Here is a 16,589-nt window from a genome sequence, read left to right as displayed (position 1 = left end):
TTTGTTTTACTTCCTTTCTGCGAATAGCAACGTTGGCTTTGGTTGTAAGAGGTTGCCAAATACACGCACTCGCTATTAACCCAACTTGCTTGCCAACCGCCGATGCGGTGTCGTGTAATTATGGCGGTTAGTAAATCGTTAATACCTATGCTCCGGTGTGGCTAGTCTTAGTGCCAAAGCCATACTTATTTGAAAACTTTAAGTACCAGCTCGTACATAAAGTAGCATAAATATGTATAAATAACTCAACAAATTTACAGTAATTGTCTTACAGTATAGAATTGTCACGGTAAAGATAGATACGTCTACCTTTTTCAGGACACATGTTAGTGAACTCGGGTGATTCGTAGTTATTCTGCCTAAGCTCGACCCTCATTAACAGAAGGCAAAGATTAAGCCCGTACGATATTAAGCCTGTTCTAATGACCCTGCCACTTCTAGTTTTCCGATCTGTTTACTTCACATCCTTGCTCTCACTTGAGTACTATGGCTGTAAGTTTCATAACTTTCCCTACCCAGTAATCTCTAGCTAATTGAATGTCGTTAAAACGTAAAAAAAATGTGACTAACATAGTCGAAATAAAAAAGGAAAAAAAAATAGAATTGAAGTATAGCGAATTACAAAATATTTTGATGCATAAAATATGTTCTTTAAATACTTAAAGTACACTCACAATGACATGCATTACATAAGTACCAGAATGATTCCCATTCCGTCAACAGAAGTATTTTAAATATGTTCACTAATTACAATTATTTAAAATACAACAAATTCAAATATTCGACAAAACAATTTTTTATGAAATATTAACCGTTTTCCTTGAATTTCTGCAAATAGACAAGCGAAGTACGACACCGTGCGTTTTTATTTTCTCCGTCAAATCTTCTCGGTCAAATCCTTTCGCAAACCCGTTCGGAATCCTGAATGCATTCCAGCTCATGTACAACAAACTATTACGACTTAATCGGTTGCTGCTATTGAGCTGGAATTTATTCCGGAATCCGAACCGTTTTCCGAATGGTTTGACAGGGTTCAAAATCGTTGAAATAAAAATGACAACCTCACTTCGAGATGCGTTATAGTCAAGAGGGTGACATGACGTCACATTATCGTAGTCAACATAAGAGCATTGATTGTAACGAAATTTGTTCTAAATACGAACGAGGAGCACTTTTGTTTGCATCAAATCAAAGAAAGTGTGCATTGTTTTCTATTGTTTACTGCAACATTTCAACCGATTTTGACGTTGCCAAACTGACCCCCATCGATCGGTGGAAAATCGATGTAACCTATTGTCAAACTCTGTATGTACACGCTCGTAAAAAGTAACTCAAAATTGAGTTTAATCCCACCCATTTCCAGATAAAGTGGAACAACCCTTAAATTGAGTAATTCCAGAGTTACTCAAATTTGAGCAAGCCTGCCTGAACCAAAAACTGAGTAATTATTACTCGGTTTTTGAGTACAATATAATCCACACTAAACCTAAAAGTGCGTCACTATTACTCAGATTTTGAGTTGAAAATTACTCAAATTTTGAGTTCAGTACAACTTTAACAAAACCAAAAATTGAGTGATTATTACTCAGACTTTGAGTTGAACATTACTCAAATTTTGGGTTCAGTAGAACTTTAACAAAACCAAAAATTGAGCGATTATTACTCATATTATGAGCAGAAGCTTACCCAATTTTTGAGTAGACAAAAAAGCCAAAAATTGAGTTGAAATTTCTCAGAGTTTGGGTAGAATGATACTCAATTTATGAGTGCAATATTTCATTAAAACCCAGTAAAGTTCAGCCAGAAATGAGTCAGAATTCCAGCTGGTTCCAGTTAGTATTCCGGCTCCAGTGATACAAACGATTCTAGTTAGAATAGGTTGTGTCACTGGAGCTTGAATACTAACTGGAGCCAGCCGGAATCCGGCTCATTTCCGGCTGAACTTTACTGGGAAACACCCGGATCATGACTTGGAATTCTAAATCATTTCTTTCCGGAGTTCAACTGAAGTGCAACAACCGATTCCTATTTAAACTGGTTCACGATCGATTGTTGCATCTGAACTGGAGCTAAACCTATTTTCATCCAGTGAAGAAATTGGCCGTAAAAATTTTGTTTTGGATGTAATACAATCCAGGCTTTCTTTTCTCATGGAATATTTTTACAATAATACTTAAAGAAACTTCAGTTTATTAAATTTTATGTTTTTTTTTGTAAGTATAGCGTAAATATTACCTCGTAACTTCATTACCGTTTCAGTATCCACCACTTCTGAAATGTTCTGCATGCAGGTTGCTCAAATCCACTCTTAAAATTTAAATGTATTTTACCACAAACACTACAATTCTAGCTCCAACTATTATAAATATTTGAACAAATTATTTTTAAAAAGCTGATGAACGATAACTAAACGAGCCTGTACCTACTAATGGAAAATGGCGGATGACGCTTGGAATTTTTAACTTGGCGAAAAATGGCTTTTCCATTTGGTAACTCCAAAACGGTTTCTTGTGTAATACCCAAAAAGAGAGTCAGAGTTACTCAGAGATATTATACCTGTCAACTCAATTTTTGACGTTCACGAACATCATTCAAAACTGAGTTAAAAACTACTCAGAGTCTGAGTAACTTTTTACGAGCGTGTAGAGATAGGGACGTCAGTTAACTGATTACAGTACATACATGTGTTACCATTCGTCACGTTTGAGTGTGTTGGTTTGTTGCTAGTGAAATTAATCATGGCGCCCAGGATCGCGAAACACACTATCAACAAACCAACCAATCGAAACGAAGCTTGTAGGCACGTGGTGAAAATAAGTATGGCGTTCGGGATCACAAAAGGGCTAAAATTTACATCACTAACCAATCAGAACTAAGTATGGGACCACGCGCATTATTTTTCTACACTGAAAAAAATCCAAACGTTAATTCTATTTGCTTCAAACCGCTTAAAACCCATATGAAGAAGAAATGCTATTGTTATCACGCGCACACATACCTTCTATGTGTCAACTGTATAAACTATGTATGCACACACATAAGTTATATGTACATATTGTTATACAATGGGGTTTTATGTGCTTAATAGTTATGAAATGTGAATGTAAGATTAATATTTCTTGTAAATACACACATTCGGTTTATGTGCCAGCAAATAGTGTCTATATGCCTCCGTTAATCGCAAAAATATATGTGTAAAATCAATAGGCATAACGTTTACTTTTTTTTGAGTGTACTTTATTCTCTTTTTTTGGTCGAAAAAACTGGCTGCAGACGCACAAATAGAAAAAATGTGGACACCTGTACATCTCGACCTCACTCATACAGAAAAATGTGGCCACCTTTATAATTTTTCATCATGTTGAAATTTTTGACAGTTGCGGCAACACTTTTTCGCACACGAACTACGTTCGTATCGTTCGTGTGCGGATACGAACGTAAACAAGAATACCATTTTCGAACTCGTTCGAAAGTATTCATTCGTACGAATGACGGATACGGCCGTGAACAAGAATGAAGGTGAATAATTCATCTCTGCTGAGTACAGCACACTCATACGTACACACATACATAGCCATAAACATACTTTGTTGTTTCCCCCTGCCACACAACAAATAAGCACCCATGCACACCATGCTTGTCGTCGTATGTTCGAACTGCGACCAGGAATAATTCTCAGTCAGTATAGGATCCTAGCACTAGCTATAAAATGACACTGTACCCTATGAATCGACTGCAATGTTGTTGAAACCAAAGCCGAAAATTCCGCAAAGCGAGTAGCGCCAAGACTTTTTTATGCAAAAACACAGTATACACATAGGCAGACATTTGTAAACATTTGTAGTCTGTTTTTTTCCGCCAAATGACTATTTTTAAATCATTTTTTTCTAAACATTTGACTTTTTTCCGAATTAATTGTTCCTCCTGCTACAACCCTGGTATCGGATCAACTAGATTGATTGCATAGTAATCTGCTAGTACATTCTCCTACTGCTATTTTCAGATAAGTTTCTTGATAAACAATCTGTCACGATGATTTTCGCTAAATTCAAATGCGCGGGTAATCGAAAACCAGATTACCGTTCTGTATATATAACGTTGAACACCGCGCTATGCCATGAAAATATTATTCGACCAGCACAGCGAACCCCCTCACTCACAGATGCGAATATTACTTGCACTAGTACCTACAAGCACGCACTGATAAGTGAGAAGGTTCGGCTGCCGCTCAACTATCAGTTAGTTTAAAGATAACCACCGAGTGGAGCAAACGCAAATATACCCGCCTGCATTGTTACCAACAATTGTGATATCGCGTTGTGGCATTAATTCTACCAGCAGAAAAGAAATTTGTTCCCTTCACGATACTTGCTGGACGGGCGCCGTTTTTCGGACTATTGCACGTTTTTCCCGTTGGTCACAACAAGCAGATATTTTGACTTTTAATGAAATACGCTGAAGGTTCTAATTTGTGACGCGTTGTAATGTCAAGTTACATTATTGGTCATAAAACAATCCTCTTCCAGTATATTCAGTTTATCCCAAGTAGCAAATCGAATGCCTTTCGGTTTTATATAAGCTTTATAATGGTTTTATTGTGGATACCGAAGTTGCCTATGCTTTATAACTGTTTCAATCAATGCCACATATAGAACTTCTCAAAAATACCTTAGAGCTATCTTTAAAACTTCAATAAAGTCTATCACTGAGTGCATCATGCGAAATTCCTTTTAGTTTTATAAATGGTTTTATAACTGCATTGTCGTGCTTTAAAAATTAAATACACTAAGGTTTTTTTACACGGGGGATACGTACCGTGTAAAAAAAACCGTGCAAAAAAAACCGCGTTAATTGCGAAATCCGTGTAAAAAAAACCGCGTTAATTGCGAAATCCGTGTAAAAAAAACCGCGTTAATTGCGAAATCCGTGTAAAAAAAAACCGTGTTAATTCAGAAAACCGTGCAAAAAAACCGCGTTACATTCAATGCAAAAGACTTAGACGATTTTAGGAAAAGGGATGATTTCGGAGTTTTATCAAAAATGTTGTAAGTCCTTTTGAAGGCAAAAGACTTAGACGATTTTTGAACAGGTTTTTTTGCACGGATTATGCAAGTAGCACGGTTTTTGCTTTTTCCAATTCCTTAGGTTTTTGGAAAAGTGGAAACGTCGGATCTTGAGGTTTACTTTTGTCCCGCACTTTAACAATATGGTTGTTTTCGGTACAGTGTTAACGAGTAGGCACCAAATATCGATGCCTGAGGCCATTTGGAATACCAAGATGACGACTTCCGGTCTAACAGAATTTTCAATAACCCAATCAGTATGCATATTTTCCGAGCGGGCCTAATGAGCGCATGATAGAGATCAATGTCTGAGGCCATTTTGAAATACAACATTGAGACTATCGGCTTAGCGATATTCTGTATAACTCACAACATGGAGTGTTTTGGAAATGGATTGACAAATATGCAGTTGCCAGAGGTCTGGCGTCATTGTAACACCCAAGATGGTTCTGATTATTTAGTATAAATATCCAGCGTAAAACAAAAAGATACATTTATTTTTGTATATTTTGCATTTATAAGATAAGAAAAATGTGCTCATGAATGGATTTACTCGAATTTGAGTTGGTTCGTCTGCTAGAGCTCATCGAGCGAATCTTCATGCGAGACTCAAAGTCGAATCAAAAAGCTGACATAATCAGGGGGAAATAATAAAATCAGGTCTTCGCTGTATTATTAAGGGGGGCGTCTGGTGTAAAGTGCTCAAACCGAAAGTTATTTTGTTTTACGATTTTGAAGGCAAGGGAACAATGCATCTTTTATGTAATGTTAAGCTTTAAATTTGTACGTTTATTCTGTACGAAAAAAATATTTGCACGGCCTTATTCTGCGCGGCATGTGACGTGAGACGACGAAACTTACCTCACTTTACGTGACTTTTCTCACCCGATTCTGAGAGTCGACTCGGGTTAGGTGAGATTCCTCATTGCGGTTAAATGGGAGTCTCACGTCACCCGAAGTGACTCTTCAGAATTGGGTGAAGTCACGTAGAGTGAGGTGAGATTAGTCGTCTCACGTTACACGCCGCGCAGAATAGGGTCGGCAGCCACGCAGAGCCACACATACGAACGTTCCAAGAGTAGACGTCCAACCAATTCCACGTCGAGGAGCGCCGCGGCTAACACGATGACACTTGATAAAATTGTTTGACACAGGAAATTAAGCAAAATTTGTAAAGCTTAGACTTGTAGTTACTCGATGAACCCAAAAAAAAGTTCGAGTTTAGGAAAATGGCTTCATTTAAACCGAAAAATCTCATATTTTTCTGTAAAATTCGTGCACTTTTCTTCAAAATAATAGAGAGAACAATTTTTTCATTCCGTTTTCTGTGGTTCACCGACAGGCTACACATGTTGTGCATTTTCATAAAAAAAAATCAAGTCAATTCTTTGATTAGTTTTTGAGTTATCGTGTTCACCAATTTGAAAAACGCGGTTTCGAAAAAACGCTATTAAATGATACTCCATATCAAATTGCATCACGGAAAAAATGACGTGGAAAACAATCCATTTGGTGTTTTCTCTTAAAAATTTGGGTGGAAGTAGTTTAAAGTGTATTGTTCACACTGTATTTTTATCGCTGTCAGTCTTAAGAAAATTGTTGCCGATAGATTGAAATCTGCGTGTGTCACAGCAAATACGCGCGAGGAATGCATGGCTGTTTAAAACAAAAGAAGTTCAGCGTGGTCACCGAGATTGCGGGATACGATTCTAGAGGCTCAATACTAACAATTAAGCGGATAAAAAAGAAGTCGATTTTTTTGCCCACTACACCAGAAGCCCCCTTAAGATGAATGAGATGTACACTAAAGCAGAGATGATGCTTATAGAGATGCGCGAAGACTGAAGCCAAAAGTTCCAATCGAACCCATAACAACGGTTCCAAACTAGCAATGTAAACAAATATGGCGGATTTGGGAAGTAATGCGTGGGGAGTATCGAGATTGAAATGAAAAGAAATGCATGTCTGCATCCTGCATCATCGATACATTTTTTCTAGTGCAACGAAAAACATGTAGACAGTCTCAGTAACTAAATCAATGCGTTTCCAAGTTACATGATTGAGTATTGTGGGAAATATTTCAAAAAAGGAATTCGCCAAGCATTCATTAAAACTACAAGTCACTCGCTGTTTACACAATATTCCTGGTTGCCAAAACTAGCAGACAAATAATTTGTAAAACCGTGCAGCCAAATTTACTGTTTTTCTCGCCGCGTGTCTTTATATTTAAAACATCGTCTTGGCACTAAAATAGAAGTCACCATCTTAGATGAAAACATGACTTCCGGAATTGACATCCGGTATCTATTCATTAACGCTATTACAAAAATTCTCACATTGTTGTGATAATTGAAAATTTTACTAAACCGAAGTAGCCATCTTGATTTTCGAAATGGTCTCAGACATTGATATTTGGCACCTACTCATCAATCCCGTTCCAAAAATACTCATATTGATTGGGCTTTGGAGAATTCCACAGAACCGGAAGTCACCATCTTGAATTTCAATATGGCACCAGACATCGATATCTAGCGTCTATTCGTCAATTCCATTCCAAAAATACCCATATTGATTCGATTTTAGAGAATTCCAATGAACCTGAAGTCGCCATCTTGGTTTTCCAAATGGCCTCTGACACTGATCTCATGCGCTCTATTAGGCCCGCTCTGAAAATATGCATGCTGATTGGGTTATAGAGAATTCCACTGAACCGGAAGTCGCCTTCTTGGTTTTTAAAATGGCCTTAAACATCGATATCTGACGGCCACTCATCAATCCCGTTCCAAAAATACCCATATTCATGGGGTTTCAGAGACTTCCACTGGACCGGAAATCGCCATCTTGGTTTTCAAAATGGCCTTAAACGTCGATATCTGACGTTCACTCATCAATTTCGTTCCAAAAATACCCATAATGATGGGGTTTCAGAGAATTCCACTGAACCGGAGATCGCCATCTTGGTTTTCCAAATGGCCTTAAACATCGATATCTGACGTCCACTCATCAATCCCGTTCCAAAAATAGCCATATTGATGGGGTTTCAGAGAATTTCACTGAACCGGAAGTCGCCATCTTGGTTTTCAAAATGGCCTTAAACATCGATATCTGACGTCCACTCATCAATCCCGTTCCAAAAATAGCCATATTGATGGGGTTTCAGAGAATTCCACTGAACCAGAAGTCGCCATCTTGGTTTTCAAAATGGCCTTAAACATCGATATCTGACGTCCACTCATCAATCCCGTTCCAAAAATAGCCATATTGATGGGGTTTCAGAGAATTCCACTGAACCGGAAGTCGCCATCTTGGTTTTCAAAATGGCCTTAAACATCGATATCTGACGTCCACTCATCAATCCCGTTCCAAAAATAGCCATATTGATGGGGTTTCAGAGAATTCCACTGAACCGGAAGTCGCCATCTTGGTTTTCTAAATGGCCTCAGACATGAACATTTGGCATCTACTCGTTAATGCTGTTCCAAAAGCAATCACTTCCACTTTTCCAAAAATCTTCGAAATTCTTTGCATTCAAAATGGAAAAGCAGAAACCGTGTAAATTTCAAAATCCGTGCAAAAAAAACTTGGTCAAAAACCGTCTAAGTCTTTTGCCTTCATAAGGATTTTTGCTAAAACCGTGTTAATTGCGTAATCCGCGCAAAAAAAAAATGATCAAAAATCGGCAAAAGTTTTTTGCCTCCAAAAGGACTTAGAACATTTTTGCGAAACCCGTGCAAAAAAATTGTTGAGAAATCGTCTAAGTCTTTGCCTTTAAAAGGACTTAGAATATTTTTGCGAAAAACCGTGTTAATTGCGAAAACCGTGCAAAAAAAACCGTGCTAATTGCGAAAACCGTGTAAAAAAAGCCGTGTAAAAAAGAACCGTGCAAAAAAAACCGTGTAAAAAAAAAACCTTAGTGTAGCTAACTCTGTTATAAAACACTGCCAGCAAATTTAATTTTGCTTTAGAACCAACCTTAATAAAGCAATGCAGTCAAAGACAATCTTTCGCAAAGCTGTTTTAAATTTTCAATTTTGTAAACAAAATAAACAATCATTTTCCTAAAAATATTTAAAAGTTACATATAAAACATGAATTCTTGGAAAAAAATTAAAACTTCTGGCACTTTCAAGCGAAAAGTGAAGAAGAATTTTTATAAAATTCTTAACATAAACCCACTTTTGTTCCAAAAGGTGCAACAACCTGTCCGTAGTACAATATACCCGAAACCAGAAACAAGCAGCTCTATAGAAAGTGCTGGTTCCAGGGAAACGGATGGCGGTTACGAACTGGATCAAAACCGTAAGTTGCACTTATTGGATGAATCGGAAAGATGGGAACTGCCTGCATATGAGGAAGAATACATTGACCCTGATCCGGCAGATGAAACTTTCGCCAACTTGCGTCTTCTGGATAATCTGCGTTGTTGGGCGGTCAAGAACAACATTCGTCATTCAGTTTTGAATGAATTGTTAGCTATTCTGAACATTCGCCTTTCGAATATATTACCCCGTGATCCAAGAACCTTATTGACGATCCAGTCGGTGGACCTTCAACAGATGGAGAACGGGCAATATTGGCACCAAGGGGTCAAGAACTGTCTTGAGAGGGTGCTCTCGGAAAGCACTGGGCCATCAAATATATCATTAAAAATTAATATTGATGGACTTCCGGTTTACAGAAGCTCGAAGGACGAATTTTGGCCGATTTTGATTAATATTGACGAATACCCCCAAGTTGCACCAATGATTGTGGGAATTTACGCAGGCAAACAAAAACCAACAAACGTTGGAACATTTTTGTCACCATTCGTTGCTGAGATGGAGAAAATTTATCAGGAGGGAATTTATATTAATGGCCACAAAGTTATAGTATCCATTAGGTGTTTCGTGTGCGATTCTCCAGCGAGGGCGTTCATAAAAGGTTTGCATACACAGACATATTTTGAAGTACTGCAAGTTATGAACTCAATTTGCGATTTCAGGGACCGCTTACTTTAATGCGCAAAATGGGTGCCAGAAATGCACAACAATTGGAGAATACTCTTACGTATCACATACAAATTATTTCCCTCGGGCAGGGTGTCCACCGAGGACTGACGCTGATTTTCGAAACAAAAAGTATGGTACACATCACAAGGAAGACACTCCACTGTTAAGACTCAATATAGACATGGTCAAGGATTTCCCAGTAGCAGACTCTCTACATCTAATAGATTTAGGTATCATGAAAAAACTTCTGCTTGGGTGGCGAGACGGTAAATTTGGTAGCCTTAACACAAAATGGCCTGCAAATGTTGCAATCAATCTTTCCAAGAGACTGCTGGAACTCAAGATGCCACGTGAGATTCACAGGGCACTTCGAGGACTTGACTGCATAGCGCATTGGAAAGGTCTTGAATTTCGAACTTTTCTCCACTACATATCAATAGTTGTTTTAAAACCAATTCTATTGCCGGAAGTTTATGAGCATTTTTTATCCTTATTTTGTTCTATTACAATTTGTTCCTCAGAAAATTTTACTGATTTGATTGAGTTAGCGAACATGCTCACGATCATTTCAAGACATTTTACGGAGAAGATTACATTTCGAGTAACGTTCATAATCTGAGCCATTTAGTGGATGATGTCAAACGATTCGGAATTTTACCAAAAATCAGTGCGTATCCTTTTGAAAACAAACTGTTTCAAGTTAAATATCTAGTTCGATCAGGAAGGCATCCACTATCGCAAATCGCTAAACTACTCAGTGAATTGAATCAAATATCAAAAAATGTCGACTTGGGATTCGGTATGAAAGACACTCAGCCTGTGTTAAAAAAGAATTAATCGATTTAGATGTGTTGGACAATGATATAATCATTGGAAATGAAACGAGAGTATTTGGACAGATTGAATTTAAGGATTTTTCATTGTGCAATGACATCGCTAATCAGTGGTTTTTGACTAAATCAAATGAGATCGTTGCTATGAACTTTGCTATCCAGGACAGCCACAAGAAAATACAAATAAGAGGCTGTTGTTTGAAACAACTTCATTCATTTTTCGAAACTCCTATTCGTTCTAGTGTGTTGCACATTTATCGTTCTAATCGAACAAATAACTTCATTAAAAATTTTAATTTGAGTGATATCAAATGTAAAATGGTAATTATTCCAAATAATAACTCTGGAGACGCAATTTTTATACCTTTACTTCATACTTTAATTCATTGATGATGAAAAATAAAAGAAACATTGCATTGTGAAAATAAATTAAATTATATTGAAGGAACAAATATGTGTTATCCGTTTTTCTATGAGGTTCCGCTAATATTACTCTTCTTGGTTTCATATTTTAGGTTCTTCGGTCGGTTCTTGTGTGTTGACGCAACTTTGGAGGCCAATCGTTGTTTGCTCTTTTTCATTATACCCTTCAAGAACTTCTCACAGGATGCTTCTGAGAACTCTCGGTCTGCCAACTTAATGATTCAGAAGAAAAGTTCACGGAACTTGGTGTAAAATTTAAGCGGAATCTTAACTGAACCCACGTCAGATTCAATCGCTCCATTTGGTAGACCTAGGTTATGTTTGATCGCAATTTTCTCGAGTTTGTCCTGTCCAAGAGCACATGTTTATCATTTCTCGAGTTGCCATGCAGTCGATAAGGCGGTACGCACTGTCAATTCCATCCGATTTACCAGTAGTTCCACAAATGGAACTTAGTTTTTCAATATAACGCAACATGTTTGATTCGTTTTTGAGATCGGCTTCCAAGTGGTCCAATTCCTCACGGGAACTGACTGGTTTGAACGTGACCTCAATAACTTCAGGACGAGATTTGGATTGCACGCTGTTCTCAATTGATATTACACTTTTGTTGAGCATATCAACGGCGGTTGCGAGTTGTGCCAAGAAAGTCATAATTTTTTGTTGATTATTATTAATCACTACTTGGTTCGCTACGATCGTTGACAGTGTAGCGTTAGGGGCATTGCCACACATTTCCGGCTCTGATAAAAACTCTACGGTCCCAACTGGAAGATTACGTTCAACGTCGCTAGGTTGGGTTACTTCAATATCGGTGTTTGAGGATATGTTTTCCTCGTAAACGATCATGTCTGATGGATCGTCAAGTGCAAAAGCCTGCAATTTGAATTGAAACCAGTTATTTTATCAGATCACTTACATACAATAAAATTAGTTATCATTTCTTCATTGTTCTTCAATTCATCGATTGCAAATTCGGCAGTCGGCTCGTTTTCCAGATTCGTTAAAAATTCATTAAAATCCTTGACAGTTCCCTGGTTAATTTTTGGTACTTTTTTAGCAATGTTCGCATGGCGAACCTTTTTGACTTCCGGTTGTGCATCCTTTTCATCCGCTTCCGTGTCCGGCATTGATTCCATTCTGTTCAGTTCATTTAGAGCCTTGTCGTAAGATAGGAATTCGCGTTTCAGCGTACACCTGATCTTTTCTCAATTCGCATTCGGACAGGAGTTCTCATCTCGGCACAATTTTGTTACTGATGAATTTTTCGGCCAATGAAGAATGCCCTTATTTTCCCATCGTGATGGTACAACGCAGAGGCACATCTCACCATTTTCAACCGTTTGAATAATTTTAAACGGCATGTTGATCAATTTTAGCCACTGAAGGAACGAAATGAATAAAACCACTCAACTTAAAACTTCGTTTTTAATTTTAAATTTAAAGTAGAAAACTTTTGTTTCTATGTGTTCGTGCTGCTACACTTTTTTACGGTACACAGCTACGGCGAGTAGCGTAGAACAAAATGTCAATAGACCACTGCTCGTCGGCATCTATTGCAAACCGCCTTGTCGCCTTTTCGTTTACCGGGTAGATTTCAAACAGGTACATTTCTAGAGTAACATGTGAAAAGATCATAGGTGAAAAATGAGAACAATTACACGTATTTAGAATATGTTAAATTATAAATAAGATTTAGTATAATTTTTTTCGAATTGCCCAGTTACATTCATGCAGAGAGTATAACGCGTATATAAATAAATACGAATTTTATCGGTAATATTATGTCAAACATCATGGAATTCAACAAAACGTTATTTATTGGTTTCTGTTCCGTTTAATTTTTAATGAAAGATGTTCGAAATGTGCCAAGCACGTTTTTGACAGTATATCCCAAAAGCAACGCTTTACTTATTGTGTAGAAACGTTTACTTCAGTAAATCTATATATATATATATATATATATATATATATATATATATATATATATATATATATATATATATATATATATATATATATATATATATATATATATATATATATATATATATATATATATATATATATATATATATATATATATATATATATATATATATATATATATATATATATATATATATATATATATATATATATATATATATATATATATATATATATATATATATATATATATATATATATATATATATATAGATTTACTGAAGTAAACGTTTCTACACAATAAGTAAAGCGTTGCTTTTGGGATATACTGTCAAAAACGTGCTTGGCACATTTCGAACATCTTTCATTAAAAATTAAACGGAACAGAAACCAATAAATAACGTTTTGTTGAATTCCATGATGTTTGACATAATATTACCGATAAAATTCGTATTTATTTATATACGCGTTATACTCTCTGCATGAATGTAACTGGGCAATTCGAAAAAAAATTATACTAAATCTTATTTATAATTTAACATATTCTAAATACGTGTAATTGTTCTCATTTTTCACCTATGATCTTTTCACATGTTACTCTAGAAATGTACCTCTTTGAAATCTACCCGGTAAACGAAAAGGCGACAAGGCGGTTTGCAATAGATGCCGACGAGCAGTGGTCTATTGACATTTTGTTCTACGCTACTCGCCGTAGCTGTGTACCGTAAAAAAGTGTAGCAGCACGAACACATAGAAACAAAAGTTTTCTACTTTAAATTTAAAATTAAAAACGAAGTTTTAAGTTGAGTGGTTTTATTCATTTCGTTCCTTCAGTGGCTAAAATTGATCAACATGCCGTTTAAAATTATTCAAACGGTTGAAAATGGTGAGATGTGCCTCTGCGTTGTACCATCACGATGGGAAAATAAGGGCATTCTTCATTGGCCGAAAAATTCATCAGTAACAAAATTGTGCCGAGATGAGAACTCCTGTCCGAATGCGAATTGAGAAAAGATCAGGTGTACGCTGAAACGCGAATTCCTATCTTACGACAAGGCTCTAAATGAACTGAACAGAATGGAATCAATGCCGGACACGGAAGCGGATGAAAAGGATGCACAACCGGAAGTCAAAAAGGTTCGCTATGCGAACATTGCTAAAAAAGTACCAAAAATTAACCAGGGAACTGTCAAGGATTTTAATGAATTTTTAACGAATCTGGAAAACGAGCCGACTGCCGAATTTGCAATCGATGAATTGAAGAACAATGAAGAAATGATAACTAATTTTATTGTATGTAAGTGATCTGATAAAATAACTGGTTTCAATTCAAATTGCAGGCTTTTGCACTTGACGATCCATCAGACATGATCGTTTACGAGGAAAACATATCCTCAAACACCGATATTGAAGTAACCCAACCTAGCGACGTTGAACGTAATCTTCCAGTTGGGACCGTAGAGTTTTTATCAGAGCCGGAAATGTGTGGCAATGCCCCTAACGCTACACTGTCAACGATCGTAGCGAACCAAGTAGTGATTAATAATAATCAACAAAAAAATATGACTTTCTTGGCACAACTCGCAACCGCCGTTGATATGCTCAACAAAAGTGTAATATCAATTGAGAACAGCGTGCAATCCAAATCTCGTCCTGAAGTTATTGAGGTCACGTTCAAACCAGTCAGTTCCCGTGAGGAATTGGACCACTTGGAAGCCGATCTCAAAAACGAATCAAACATGTTGCGTTATATTGAAAAACTAAGTTCCATTTGTGGAACTACTGGTAAATCGGATGGAATTGACAGTGCGTACCGCCTTATCGACTGCATGGCAACTCGAGAAATGATAAACATGTGCTCTTGGACAGGACAAACTCGAGAAAATTGCGATCAAACATAACCTAGGTCTACCAAATGGAGCGATTGAATCTGACGTGGGTTCAGTTAAGATTCCGCTTAAATTTTACACCAAGTTCCGTGAACTTTTCTTCTGAATCATTAAGTTGGCAGACCGAGAGTTCTCAGAAGCATCCTGTGAGAAGTTCTTGAAGGGTATAATGAAAAAGAGCAAACAACGATTGGCCTCCAAAGTTGCGTCAACACACAAGAACCGACCGAAGAACCTAAAATATGAAACCAAGAAGAGTAATATTAGCGGAACCTCATAGAAAAACGGATAACACATATTTGTTCCTTCGATATAATTTAATTTATTTTCACAATGCAATGTTTCTTTTATTTTTCATCATCAATGAATTAAAGTATGAAGTAAAGGTATAAAAATTGCGTCTCCAGAGTTATTATTTGGAATAATTACCATTTTACATTTGATATCACTCAAATTAAAATTTTTAATGAAGTTATTTGTTCGATTAGAACGATAAATGTGCAACACACTAGAACGAATAGGAGTTTCGAAAAATGAATGAAGTTGTTTCAAACAACAGCCTCTTATTTGTATTTTCTTGTGGCTGTCCTGGATAGCAAAGTTCATAGCAACGATCTCATTTGATTTAGTCAAAAACCACTGATTAGCGATGTCATTGCACAATGAAAAATCCTTAAATTCAATCTGTCCAAATACTCTCGTTTCATTTCCAATGATTATATCATTGTCCAACACATCTAAATCGATTAATTCTTTTTTAACACAGGCTGAGTGTCTTTCATACCGAATCCCAAGTCGACATTTTTTGATATTTGATTCAATTCACTGAGTAGTTTAGCGATTTGCGATAGTGGATGCCTTCCTGATCGAACTAGATATTTAACTTGAAACAGTTTGTTTTCAAAAGGATACGCACTGATTTTTGGTAAAATTCCGAATCGTTTGACATCATCCACTAAATGGCTCAGATTATGAACGTTACTCGAAATGTAATCTTCTCCGTAAAATGTCTTGAAATGATCGTGAGCATGTTCGCTAACTCAATCAAATCAGTAAAATTTTCTGAGGAACAAATTGTAATAGAACAAAATAAGGATAAAAAATGCTCATAAACTTCCGGCAATAGAATTGGTTTTAAAACAACTATTGATATGTAGTGGAGAAAAGTTCGAAATTCAAGACCTTTCCAATGCGCTATGCAGTCAAGTCCTCGAAGTGCCCTGTGAATCTCACGTGGCATCTTGAGTTCCAGCAGTCTCTTGGAAAGATTGATTGCAACATTTGCAGGCCATTTTGTGTTAAGGCTACCAAATTTACCGTCTCGCCACCCAAGCAGAAGTTTTTTCATGATACCTAAATCTATTAGATGTAGAGAGTCTGCTACTGGGAAATCCTTGACCATGTCTATATTGAGTCTTAACAGTGGAGTGTCTTCCTTGTGATGTGTACCATACTTTTTGTTTC

At 36.8% G+C, this 16,589-nt stretch overlaps 3 protein-coding genes across 5 annotated transcripts; 2 read left to right on the top strand and 1 right to left on the bottom strand.

The window, feature by feature from the left end:
* Positions 1–8,775: 8,775 nt before the first annotated feature.
* On the top strand, positions 8,776–11,251 carry LOC131678580 (uncharacterized). Its single transcript, XM_058958808.1, has 2 exons — positions 8,776–9,983; positions 10,045–11,251. Exons 1-2 carry the CDS (start codon positions 9,152–9,154, stop codon positions 10,668–10,670), a joined length of 1,458 nt encoding a protein of 485 aa, XP_058814791.1. The 5' UTR covers positions 8,776–9,151; the 3' UTR covers positions 10,671–11,251.
* Positions 11,252–11,307: 56 nt separating this feature from the next.
* LOC131678589 (uncharacterized) lies at positions 11,308–12,807 on the bottom strand. 2 transcript variants are annotated; one of them, XM_058958817.1, is made up of 2 exons: positions 12,387–12,631; positions 11,308–12,183 (listed from the first exon to the last, which is right to left on the bottom strand). In XM_058958817.1, exons 1-2 carry the CDS (start codon positions 12,444–12,446, stop codon positions 11,623–11,625), a joined length of 621 nt encoding a protein of 206 aa, XP_058814800.1. In that variant the 5' UTR covers positions 12,447–12,631; the 3' UTR covers positions 11,308–11,622. The 2 variants fall into 2 exon arrangements, with proteins under 2 accessions (XP_058814800.1, XP_058814801.1); XM_058958818.1 differs by lacking the exon at positions 12,387–12,631 and adding an exon at positions 12,638–12,807 and having other exon boundaries at positions 11,314–12,183.
* Positions 12,808–13,952: 1,145 nt separating this feature from the next.
* Positions 13,953–15,523, top strand: LOC131678588 (uncharacterized). Of its 2 annotated transcripts, none has more exons than XM_058958816.1 (2): positions 13,953–14,122; positions 14,577–15,523. In XM_058958816.1, the coding sequence occupies exons 1-2, from the start codon at positions 14,120–14,122 to the stop codon at positions 15,135–15,137; spliced, it is 564 nt and encodes a 187-aa protein (XP_058814799.1). In that variant the 5' UTR covers positions 13,953–14,119; the 3' UTR covers positions 15,138–15,523. The 2 variants fall into 2 exon arrangements, with proteins under 2 accessions (XP_058814799.1, XP_058814797.1); XM_058958814.1 differs by lacking the exon at positions 13,953–14,122 and adding an exon at positions 14,129–14,373.
* The last annotated feature ends 1,066 nt before the right edge of the window (positions 15,524–16,589 follow it).

This window comes from Topomyia yanbarensis, chromosome 2 (genome assembly GCF_030247195.1).
Source record: "Topomyia yanbarensis strain Yona2022 chromosome 2, ASM3024719v1, whole genome shotgun sequence".
Classification (NCBI taxonomy): domain Eukaryota; kingdom Metazoa; phylum Arthropoda; class Insecta; order Diptera; family Culicidae; genus Topomyia; species Topomyia yanbarensis.
The sequence above is the reverse complement of the archived record's forward strand: the minus strand, read 5'-3'. Positions and strand labels throughout refer to the sequence as shown.